Here is a 12,057-nt window from a genome sequence, read left to right on the forward strand (position 1 = left end):
TGCTGCTGTGGATGTGAATGATGAGATCAAAGGTGCAAAAATGTAAGTGATCAAAGTGTGGAATCTTGCTCATTGCCCAAGAGTGCGATCAGACTCAAGGTGCCTGCTGTGGTGAGGTGAGCCACTTCCTGCTCCATGGGATGTGTATGCATTTGTGGGACACATTCAGTCAGTCAGTCAGGAGCTTGTGTCTGATATTTTTGCATTTTTGATATGAGTAAGTGTTCCTGTGTTTCTCTAAGGTAATCCAAGGGAGCCCTAAACCACCTGAGAATATGCCAGTTGTGTTTATAAAAAAAAATCTGTGGGGCAGATGGCAGAGAACAGCTTTTTCTTCGCCATCCACACTTGTGATAAATTTAGTCCCATTCTGGCACAACAGCAGTTACAAAACAGAAGAGGTGGAGGGGAGAGAGAAAGGAAAGAAGGACAGAGATAATGAGGGAGAGGGAGAGAAAGAGAAAGGGAGGCAAGTGGATGGAGGACAAAAAAATAACGGTAAGTAGGTGTGGGGAAAGAAATGAGAAAGGCAGTGCAGAGGCTATGGCATGTCTTCCACTGGCCTCTCCATCTCCTGTCGGATGAGTTGGGGAATGGGCTGTAAAAGAGGGGGTTCGGTGTGTATGAGTGATAGAAGGAAGATGGGGGAGGACAACATCGGCTTGTCTAAGCTCACAGTGGTGTGCCGGGCTCAGCGCCTCTTCATCACTGTCTATCACTTCTATTCCTGACACCTCAATGTCAGCGAGAGTGGAAACCGACGCAGGGGCACTGACAGCGGGAGAGAGGATACTGGGGGGGAGAGCTCAGGCTCCAGATCATGTCACGAGTGACTGGAAGGAAAGCTGGCAGGTGTGGAGTGGGGAACTGGCTCTGTGGGCGTGAATGGATGTGTGCACAAACCTGATATTGACCACAAAAACTGATTTATTCCACATGTATGTGTAGGGTCTGCGCATATGCCTACAACCCCACTGCATTCAAGTCAATACCTACCTGCTCTATCCAGATGCCAGATCCCTCCTCAGGAGCCCAGAGGATCATGGTTTTGTCCATAGACGCAGAAAGCAAACTGAGAGGCTGTTGCAGCTCACCACCTGCAGAGGGAGACAGAGAGATACTGAAATATCTATACAGGATTCGCTTTCATGGCTGGTGTCCTTGCCTGTTTGTGACAGGTCGCATATGTCCGTGAGTTATAAGCAGACTGACGTGTTTTTTGAAAAGTTTGTGCATCGTAAATTTATTTGTCATTGCTACTTGTGTTAATAATCTCAATGGCACTTCTATGATTCACATTTAGGGATACACAGTAACGCAAGCAGCAATGATGAGCATGTCTCTCTCTTTTAAAAGTTTTCCATATTAAACTTGGTTTAGTACATCATTTTGTAAAAGCTGAATGCTTCCTTTTTACAAAAAACATATCAAGCTGATTGTGTTGTGGTTAATTGCCTCCCAAAACACAGCGATAGCTGCAGGCAAGAGCATTTTCCAGGCAGCAACTACTTGCAAAGGGTGTATTTTTTTTGAAGGTTTTCTTTTCTGATGGTTTTACCTCTTGTTTGGATGCATGCTGTTGTGTCATAATTATCATACGCCATTCAGAATTCTAATACGAAATGTAAATATTGTTTGTAAAAATGGGAAAATATTCGCAACGCAAAAAAAAATGCATTTAAATATTAAGCATAATATGTGACTGCCTTAATTACACGGCTGTACTTGCTTGAAGTATCTAAACATGTAATGTACACAAAAACTGAGATCCGTGTCAAGTGATGTAATAAGCTTTCAAGGCAACCAGAATGTAAGCAGAAGATTTATCACATCCATCAGCCTTTCCCTTGAGAGCTAATTAAGCCTGTAACTTTTGACGCCTGTGTTTTTCTGTTTCCCTTTAAATTGTAACAGTTTCTTCCTGGTTTTTGTAACCAATAGCACTGAAATACAAAAGGGGGAGAAACAATGCCTCTCAGCTTTGTATGAGTCAATCTATTCATTTCCACTCGCTGAGGAAATTGAGCAAGTGATGAAAATGTTTGGTGGGAATCAAGTGTGATTCTAAAAGTAATGTTTTGATTGTGTTTATATAACAGATACTAGCAAGGACCTACTGAGTTTTCTAAAAACATTGTTACATGTTAGACTGTTCTTAAAATGGGCATCAGAGTGACTGATCCCCTCCCTGGTTTGAAATTGAGGTACCTTTGTAGAAGGGAGGCTGCCAGTGAACTCCATACACCCAGTTCTCATGACCTGCCAGAACTGTTTCAAGGGACACAGCAAACACAGAAGACACGTCTGCAGCAAGAACAGAGAGAGATTAAATGAAGATGTTGTAAAGATATCCGTTTTGTGATACGAACAAGAAAAAGTAGCTGATTAGGTACAGATTTTCTGCACCTTTTTTGTGTCCAACTAAGGAAAAAAAATGTAACGCTCCATGAGTAAACAATTAAGTGTGTGATAAAGGTAAACATTAAACCATCAAACGGCGTATCTCCTCGTTTGGTTAATTAGCACTGTTTTTATCATCAGGCCAGGGTGGCCTACTTACCTCTCTCCTTCACTTCAAAAATGTCCTCTTTCATTTTGATGATGGTGTGATCGTCCTCTGCGCTGGTGTCTGGGCCAGACTTGGCACGCAGCCTCCACAATCTGATGAGAGAGTCCTGTGAACAGCTGGCTAATAACAGCTCCCCACCTGAGTGAGTCAGAGAGAAAACCTGAAAACCTTCCGCACTGCAAGACACTTTCTGTCAGCTCTTAAAGTAGCCTACCGCAGAATGTATCCATTTTTCCATTACACTATGTACTGTGTTGTGGCACTTTGATGAAAACCGTGTTATCGTGAAATATAGCGGTATTGGTGTGGTGTAAAAATAAGTGCAATACTTTGGGATCAGACATTTGAAGCTTCGTAGTTTGTCTTTAGAAAACTGTAAACTTACAATAGCAGATTTTATAGTCTTTTGAAAATAGCATGGCCAGCTGTAACGCAAAACAATGACAAATTATCACCTTATAAATTAAAATGCCCAAAATACTCTCCAAACATTTGACTCTTTATCTACTAGATCCATCTATATCTTCATTTGCAAGCTGCTGACTTCGTCATTTGGTGCTGGTTTCATTGCAAGAACAGAACCAGAAGTTAAACAGAATGAGCTAAATGGTGCAACAAAGTCCATAGACACACATCATTTTATGCACTGTTAAAATAAAATGTCTTATTAGAACAGCTTTAAATAAGACTTCCTGTTATGCTGACGGATAAAACATTTTTTTCAGCATTTAGCTTGATGCATTCCTGATTATTTTTAGAGTGTTAAAGTTGAGCCAAGCAGCTCAGTTGTGAGCTGAACCTTAGTTTTCTGGGTTGCAGTGAGCATTAAAGCTATTATCCCTGGAGACTTTTCATTTCTGTTTCATCAGCTATCTGTTAGAAGTGTAATCAAGGCATATGAGAAGATTGCTCCTGGCTTTGATGCAACCAGTTAGACAGCAGGAGTACAGGCCAAATATATACAGACAGGTGGTAAACAAAGAGCGCACCACTATTCCCATGTGTCTCTGTCTCTCACATTATGTGATTCAGTTTTTAGTCCAGTGGACACTGGTCTGGTTTTATCTCTGCCAAGATAAACAGGCATAATAAATATTCCTCTGTTGTGACCACCTAAGGTCTGCTGACAGTTTGGAGAGGGAGGCCATTATAGTCTGTCAATCATGGCACAATGATGCCAATGATAATGACAACAGTGATTTGTACGGCTACTTATCTGAAACCCAAAACTCCATGCATTGTTGTGAAATGAATATTTGAATGCAACACTATTTTTGAAAACTTGTGTTCAGAATCAGAAAAGCCTTCATTACCAAGTGAATACACACAAGGAAGTTGACTCAATGTATAGAGAGCAGTGCCTAGCAACAACAGACAGAAAAAAAATAAACATATAAAAGAAATACTACAAATATAATAAGTACTGTGTAAAAGTAAGTGTAAACAAAGTACTGTGTAAAAGTTCCACACTGCCATCTGAGGTGCCATATTGGATTTCAGTTGAAAACAGTCATCAAATTAGACTAAGTTTTCATTGTTTTTTTGAAATTTTTAACATCTCAACATTGTAGTTTGCTTTTTAAAGTGTTTTGAAGAAGACTGAAAAACTCACAATTCTGACAATTTAATTCTGAGAAAAAATAAAACTACAGTGTAAAGGAGGATAATAGACTGGGCATGTGAGTTTTTTTCCCCACAATTCCCATACTTTACCTTAGCTGATTAAATTTTGATCAGTATTGAGCGACTACTAGGGAAAGAAAAAATTTGATTTTGAAAACAGATTAGAGCTGAAAATCAGGAAATGTCCTCATGCTCTGAGCCCCAACATTTAACAGCTATGACAAACTGCACCTCTAGTGCAACAATTTGCCATCTGCCAAGCCATAAAAGAACAGCACGATTTATTTAACTACTATCACAGCAGAGAGAGGGTTTTGACATTCCTATGGGAATACTTTACATAAACAAACTTCACTCTGTCTCTCTGCTGCTGGCTCGCAGCTTGGCGGCATCAAGTACGTCATAGACTGTGAGCAGGAAGGAGACACTGGTGAAGAGGGCTGGTTAAGGAGATGAAATAGCTTTTACAGTCAGAACAGTGGAGTAATGAAGTGTCCTTGAAGAGGGTTACACAATTAGTAGAGCCTGGATTGAATCCATGCATTGCCATGTGCTATCAAAATACCGTGAATAACACACTGCTTGGTGAAGCTGATCTTTGGCCAAAAAAGGCTGGAAACACTGAACATTTTAGACGTTTTCTTGATCTAAGAGGAGAAATTTGCCTTTTTTTGCTCATTTGGTTTTTGCTTTGACAAGGTCAAAAAAAGCACTTCTCAGCTTTTCTCATCAAACTTGTTGAAGGCTGTGACTGGAAATGCACCTCTCAGCATTTAGTCACCGACATGTTAACAAACTTTTTAAAGCCCAGTAAGTGCATCATCCAGTTCTGCAGGCATTTTGCAGACTAACGAAACAGCAGAATTACTGCCTTGTTGTATAGCTGCACCAACCAGTCACAATGCAATTTACATCCATCTCTGTTCAGACTTGACCTTTTGGATCTAAAATGTCGTCAATTCATCATTTTGTCCTAGCAGACATCTGTGTGAAGGTTATGTCATAATTATTAGCAAATGAATTCTTAAGTTATGGCCAAAAACATGGTCTGTGAGGTGAGTTTGGCCTTTGACCACCAAATTATAACCACTTCTTCCTTGAGTCCAAGTGAACATTTGTACCAGACTTGAAGAAATTCCCCTAGGTGTTCAAGAGATATCCCTTCCATGGACAGATGGACAACCACACAACATAGCGCCTCGCCAAAGCAGAGTCATAACAGAGAAAGCAAGCACAAGCTTCTCAGGCTTGAGAAGACAAAAACTACAATAAAAGCAACAAACAGGTAATTTTACAAATACATTTAAAGGAATCCAGATCCTACATCAATCAAGTCCTTTATTCCATCTCACGACATCTTAAATTTGTCATAAAAGTAGATCATCAAAGAACAAATGATGCTGATCACTAAGGACGGCGTTAAAAGAAGCTAACATTTTAGCGACATTAAGCTCATTGTTACTCAACCATTACAACAGTGAACCTAGAATATATATAGTGATGTTTTTGTCAACATAACGTGGATATCTTCTGTTGTGACATTTTCATACTGGGTATCCTGAATGAATTCTATAGCTGTGTTTTTTAATCATGCACTGGTTTTGAATGTTATGATGCCAAAGAACGAAATTTTGATTCTGACTTTTAATTTTAACAGAAACATGCCCTCAAATATATTTAGATCTGACAAAGAGCTAAGAGAGATAAAACAAAAACACTAAGTCTACTATAAACAGCAGCACTAACCTGTAGATGCCCATGCCACTCCACGAACCCAGTCTTCATGCCCTTGCAGTGTCATGGCTTTCTGAAACTATTGTAGAGAAATTTAATAAAGTCAAATGCTTCTCTGAAACTGTAGAAATTCAAACGAAAAAGTTGGCCTGGAATACATGAAAGAGCTGCTCCTGAGTGAGCATCGATCTGACCTCACCTGGTTGTTTGCCTGCACATACAGATGCACCCGAGAGTCATCACCACCGCAGGCCAGTATGGGAACTGTAGGAAACAAGGTTTTCACACAGGCATGTAACCTCGCATACACACATAGCAGGTGAAATGCACTTGTATCAGCATCTAAATTTTCTAGACAAGCAAGGCGGAAAGGAAAGACGAAGCACGGAACCCAACAGACGAAAGGCATGTAAAAACAGCATGGCAAAATGATGTGAGACACTTCAAACGAAGACTGCAATTTGAATATGACAGTCGGTTACAGGCACTAGAGCAGTGGTGTAAATTGAGATGGATAGCTAGAGAGGAAAAATGTGTATGTCTGTGAGTGCGTGTGTGAGACAACTTAAAGGATGTCTGTGTAGGAACGGCTTAGGCTTACCTCCGCTGCCTGGCAACAGTACCAGAGAGACATCCATCATGAAACCACTGCCAAACGATAAGTTACGGAGGCACTCGGCTGAGGAACACACATACACATGGAATTAAGCTTTCATATACACTACAGTAATACTGTTGCACAACTGAAAATTACACACATGATGTGAAATCTATGGTGTTGCGTGAACATATGAGTTACATATAAAAAATTTAAAAGATTCTTTTTTCCTCCGTCTCTTATGTAAGGGAGCAAAGTGTATTTCACACAGCATAACATAAATGATATTTATATCTGGGGATATAACCCAAGGTCATGGCCACTTCACATAAACACTGGCTAAACATGACTGTCAAGCTGCATTAATGTTCTTTTACGCTGACAAGTGGACAGAAACTTCCAGCAAAGTGAAGCTGTTATAGATGACAACTTGAAAAAATAAAAGCAGCTACAGCTGACAGCTTCGAACAACATTGTTACTTAAAATTACAAAAAAGCTATATTGAAATTAACAGACGTGCTTATTCTGTCAACTTCTATCATTTAGGAAATAAAAAACAGGAGCGATTATACATCAGGTTTTTACAGCATGTTTTTCTGTCCACAGAAAATGAAGCCTTTCAAAAAAAAAATTAATGATAGGTTTTGTTTCCTGTTTTACCTACATGTTAAGTGACCTTCAAATTAAGATTGTCTATTGCAAAAGGATGGAAAAATATAGATACAATGTCGTAGATATGATGCAACGTAAACAGCTCTGCAGCAGAGCAGAGGTGACGCAAAGGATGATGTTGGTGGTAAACACTGTCATTCACTCTAGTTGCCACTAGGGGGCAAGACAGACAGTAACTCCAGTAAACGTGACTTCCAAAAGACTGAATTGATTTTAGATATAGGTGAGTCTGTTACTGCATACAATAAGAGTCCCATAACCCAAACCAGTAGCACAAAATTAAGTTGATCTTTAAGACTGTTCTTCTTTTTTTCCCCTCTTCAAGCCTCAGGTAAAACAAGTAAAACTGAAATATGAATGTGTGATAAACTTGCTCATGCCTCATACACGTGCGTCCTGTGATGACATAATCATAAACAGACATCACTTTTTTTAGGAAGAAAAAGCTTGACACCTACTGTATCAGCTTCCAACTGCCCAAATTACAAACTGAAAACAATCTCTCCTTTCTTTACATTTCTCACATTGAATAGCAACAACAAACCAGTAATGACACAGACTAATTAATGGATGAATCTGTCAGTGTTTCTGTCTCTTACCTTCTTTGGTGTCGCTGCAGAGCCACAGTCTCACTGTGGAGTCTGATGCTGAGGAGGCGACCAAGATCTTTGAGTCCTCCGTGTAGATCGCATCCACAGCACACACTGGCCCAGTGTGGCCCTTACACTCCACTGACTGGGCGAACTGGAAACAACAGCTTTGATTGTTTTATTTTGTTAATTTTATTAATATAGCACCAAATAATGACATATGTCATCTGAAAGCACTGTACATAGTAAGGTCAGAATTCTAAGCAGAAATCTGATAATTACCCCATGAGCAAACAAGCCTCACACAGTTGAAAAAAATAAGAAAGTACTTAAATGTCTGGCCCCTACAATAAGTGGGTCCGGAGGCTCTGCTGTGCTTTGGGAGTTTTTTTTTTCATATATAGTTTGGGCCCTCCTTTATTTTCTATGATCACACATTTCTATCCCATTGGGAATGGTCTGCTCCCATCCATAGGGGACAAGGAGTCACTGAATGGTCTGATGAGTATAAAAATGTGATTGTGAAGATGTGAATCATTTGCTAAGGCCTGCACAGTAATCAAATCTTAACCCATTTGAGCATCTATGGGAGATTTTGGATCAACCATACTATCACCATGCAGGACATCAAAATGAGGGACTATCTTGCAAGAATGCTATTCCTTCCAGTACAATTCCAGACACCTACAGAATCAATGCCAAGAAGTACTGACGCTGTTCTGGCAACAAGCAATCATCCAGCACTTTACTTACACACCTCATGTTGTTTTTTTTTTTTAATTTGTCACCAGTCTGCATTTATAAAAAGAGGTGGGAAAGCTTGAGTCAGAAACAGCATCTCATGTATCAGGTGACATACCTTCCCATCTCCAGCCTCCCAGAGGATGAGTCTATTGTCTGACCCCCCTGAGACAAGATGACACTCTGGAGCTGAACAACAACAATAACAACAACAACACAGTTTTAATGGTTTGGGTTATGCAGTTTAGTTACAATTAAGGTAAACTATGCACCATGAAATGATCTTTTTGGACAAACATTTATCTTACAATGTGGCAGCAGGTAATGAATGCTTTCACAGAATCAGAATCAGCTTTATTGGCCAAGTATGTGTACACTTACAAGGAACTTGACACCAGTTTTCTTTGCTATCCTGCACAAATAAGACACACGCATTTACACAGGGGTGTGTTTGTCTAATACGTCCAAATATATATACATGTGTAATAGAGTATTTCTAAAAGTGAACTGAAAGTTTAGCACAAATTGTGCAGATTCTGACAATACAGGAGTAAATTCAGTTTTTAAAACTAATTACAGCATTATTGCTACTTCATAAATATGAGATAGGTGGAAGAGAGTGCAATAGAGCAGACAGTAATGTTGCTGGAATGAAAATATTAATGTTAAAGCATGTAAAACACAGTATATGCAGTGTATATCTGGAAAATTTACGTTTTGCAGTAGTTGTTCAGTTATAACTAGAATTTAGTTCTGTTAGGTATTAATCTGAATGTGATGGTGAATAATTTCTCTAGCTTGTTGTGAAAGAAGTTGACTGGTGTGCAAAAGGCAGTAATGTTCTAGTGCCTCAATGGAGCAGATCACCACAGCCAATAACTGTGAGAAGCCTGTTCAGGATTGTAGCAGCATACAAAGCTCAGTGTTTTAGAATAAGGCTAGAGTTGACAGCAATAACTGGGGTGTCACATGAAAGCAAAGAAACAAAACCACAACGTTTAAAACTGGCTGCAGTAAAACTAACTAGTGACCACAAATTAAAATTAAGGTTCTCTCATCAAGATAACTTAAGTTTTGATAAAACATGTCCCGTCGCTGTACTTATGCTGTAAAAGCAGATGAAATAATTATGACAACGTAAATGAAACATCTCACAACAACAACTACAGCAGCAGTTTAACAGGTTTATCAGTGACACTCACCACCGTCCTCTTTGTAAACCCACTGGACTGCATTCACTCTTCCCGTGTGTCCATTCAGGACAGCGACAACCTTCCTTTCCTAAAGTATAGAATGTGTTTACAAACGTTATGAACAAAGCGTATCTTTGTTTACAACTACAGTAGCTCTATCAAAGTTAGCTGCTAACAGCTAACTTCCAGCAAAAATTGTATTTTTTTATTACCTGTGGGTCATACAGAGCCACTGAGTTGCAAGTCCCAAAAGCAATGGTTCCTCCACGACCCCAAGAAACAACATTTGGAGTCCTGTTTGCACAACAAGCTACATGGCATGTTTCTATTACGGGCGCCGCCATCGTGAAAGCTGAAGTTGTGGCGTTACGGTAAATGTTACCGCCGGAAACGGAACCTTGGTGACAAATGTTCCGCTACAGTTTGACGATGGGCAGAAAATATTTACGCTATATTTAAGATATTTTTATCGACAGTTAATATTTATCATATTCTTTTTATTATTCAATTTCATATAATTTATTATAACATAACTTTTTTTCATATTATGTGAAGAACTTAACTGTAACATTGACTCTAATCTGCACTGCTGAGTAAATTCCAATAGATGGAGTAAGACAATCACAAAATCCACTAAAAAAAGCTCCATTCTCTGCAAATTGATAGTTCACGAGTATTTTAGGCACCATATATTTTAATTTGCCCTAGTACACTACTAGAATTGACTTTGTAAAATTAGGAAAACAATGAAAATATGTTTAAAAATGTTATTTAATGCCACTGACGCTTTAGTGAAGTGTGAGTGGGGTGACATTGACTTGATTATTTATAAGTCTGTATAGATTTTTCTCTCTCAACCCAACAAGGAGTCAAAAGACGGACCAAAACCGAGCTGACAGGGATTTAAAGACTTGTTTGGAGAAATTTCACCTCAGTCGATGCTTAGAGAAGGTTGACTCCCACATTCACTAGGCCACCACACTGCACTGAACTAGAGATAAACCTGCATTTATTAAACTGTATAAACATTTAAAAAGGCAATGCTGTCTGTGTCATTTTATGCATCTTTGTTAGGGTATCTAATTGTGTGATAACCTCATTTAAGCACATCTTAGCAATGTTAAATGTTTATAAATACTTTTTTTGCCTGGTTCTAGGCAACAACAAAAAAAAAAAACAGAAAAGATTCTGCACTGCACAAATGAAGGGTGGCATTTTGCATTATTTTTGAAAATGCTCCATCAACAATGAAGATGCCACACTGCTATGTAAGACTGTGTTATCCCCTTGGCAGGTCTTGATTGAAGGTGACTGGTCACAGCTGAGGTAGCTGCCAGCCTGACAGCCCTGCTTGCTTTAAAATAATAATAATAATAAAAAGCCCCTAAGCCTTTCGGATTTTAAAGGTTGAGGCGACACTTTGGTAACAAGAAGTTTCCAGGCACCCACTTGACATGATCAGAAGGAGGAAAAAAAATGCGATGCTGTCTGTGAAGCCTTGAGATGATATCACAAATGACAGCGCAGCAAAGACAAACAGGAATACAGCCAAATAATATGAGGAAGTGAGAAGGGGCTGGAGGAGGGGTGCGCTGGGCCTTTCTTGGCTCGCCTCTGACAATGCTGACTTGTGGTATATATGCGTGACAAAGACAAAACAGACACACTGTCACCAACACTTGGGTAGAAAATAGATTATGTTCATCTTGCTATTGTTGTCCCTCCTCACTCAGTCTCAGTGAAACAGGATTTAGACAGATTTGGCAGGGTGAGACAACTTCTCTGGAGGATGCCCATGCATCTATGGCTCTCATCTCCGGCGTGGCAGCTCGGCAATAGCTGGGATGCAGTCACACAGCTGCATACATGAACAAGTATCTGTCATCTTTGTGTTGCTTTAACTATGCATTTGTCATCCGTTGTTGGGGGAAATGTCTGTACCTGCTTACATAATGCAGGATTAATTTGATCAAACGTAACAGGTCGTTGCAGGAGAGGAGGGGTGTATTTAGGAAAGATCCTGTCCTATTTTTCCGTGCCTGCACAAAAGGGACTAAAGATATGCAATTGTGCAGGATGCTTTGTGAGCATGTCTTTGCACCATGGTGACAACAGCCCCTGCAATGTACATTCCCCAGCACAACTATTTCTTTTACCTGGTAATGATGAGGTCGCCCTGGGAGAGCACTGAGATTTATCTAGAAGAGACACTCTCCATCAGTTCCGATGCCCTGATTATATGGTGCTTAAAAGATTAAAAAATAAATCACAGGAAGATCAAATTAAAAACATACATACAGTGGAGAAGTTCACAAATATAAGATTAGTAATTAGGC

The 12,057-nt window shown here is 39.5% G+C and overlaps 1 protein-coding gene across 1 annotated transcript in view; it reads right to left on the bottom strand.

Moving 5' to 3' along the window:
• Window positions 1–10,102, bottom strand: part of elp2 (elongator acetyltransferase complex subunit 2) — a 28,315-nt gene extending 18,213 nt beyond the window's left edge. The window contains exons 1-10 of the mRNA XM_023296216.3: window positions 9,934–10,102; window positions 9,731–9,809; window positions 8,647–8,717; window positions 7,797–7,941; window positions 6,528–6,605; window positions 6,126–6,190; window positions 5,939–6,005; window positions 2,561–2,707; window positions 2,209–2,304; window positions 997–1,097 (exon numbers count right to left, since the gene is read on the bottom strand). Coding sequence (XP_023151984.2) covers window positions 997–1,097; window positions 2,209–2,304; window positions 2,561–2,707; window positions 5,939–6,005; window positions 6,126–6,190; window positions 6,528–6,605; window positions 7,797–7,941; window positions 8,647–8,717; window positions 9,731–9,809; window positions 9,934–10,065 — 981 coding nt within the window. The 5' untranslated portion in view covers window positions 10,066–10,102. The remainder of the gene's footprint in view (window positions 1–996; window positions 1,098–2,208; window positions 2,305–2,560; window positions 2,708–5,938; window positions 6,006–6,125; window positions 6,191–6,527; window positions 6,606–7,796; window positions 7,942–8,646; window positions 8,718–9,730; window positions 9,810–9,933) is intronic.
• Window positions 10,103–12,057: the final 1,955 nt, after the last annotated feature.

This window comes from Amphiprion ocellaris, chromosome 15 (assembly GCF_022539595.1).
Source record: "Amphiprion ocellaris isolate individual 3 ecotype Okinawa chromosome 15, ASM2253959v1, whole genome shotgun sequence".
Lineage (NCBI taxonomy): Eukaryota > Metazoa > Chordata > Actinopteri > Pomacentridae > Amphiprion > Amphiprion ocellaris.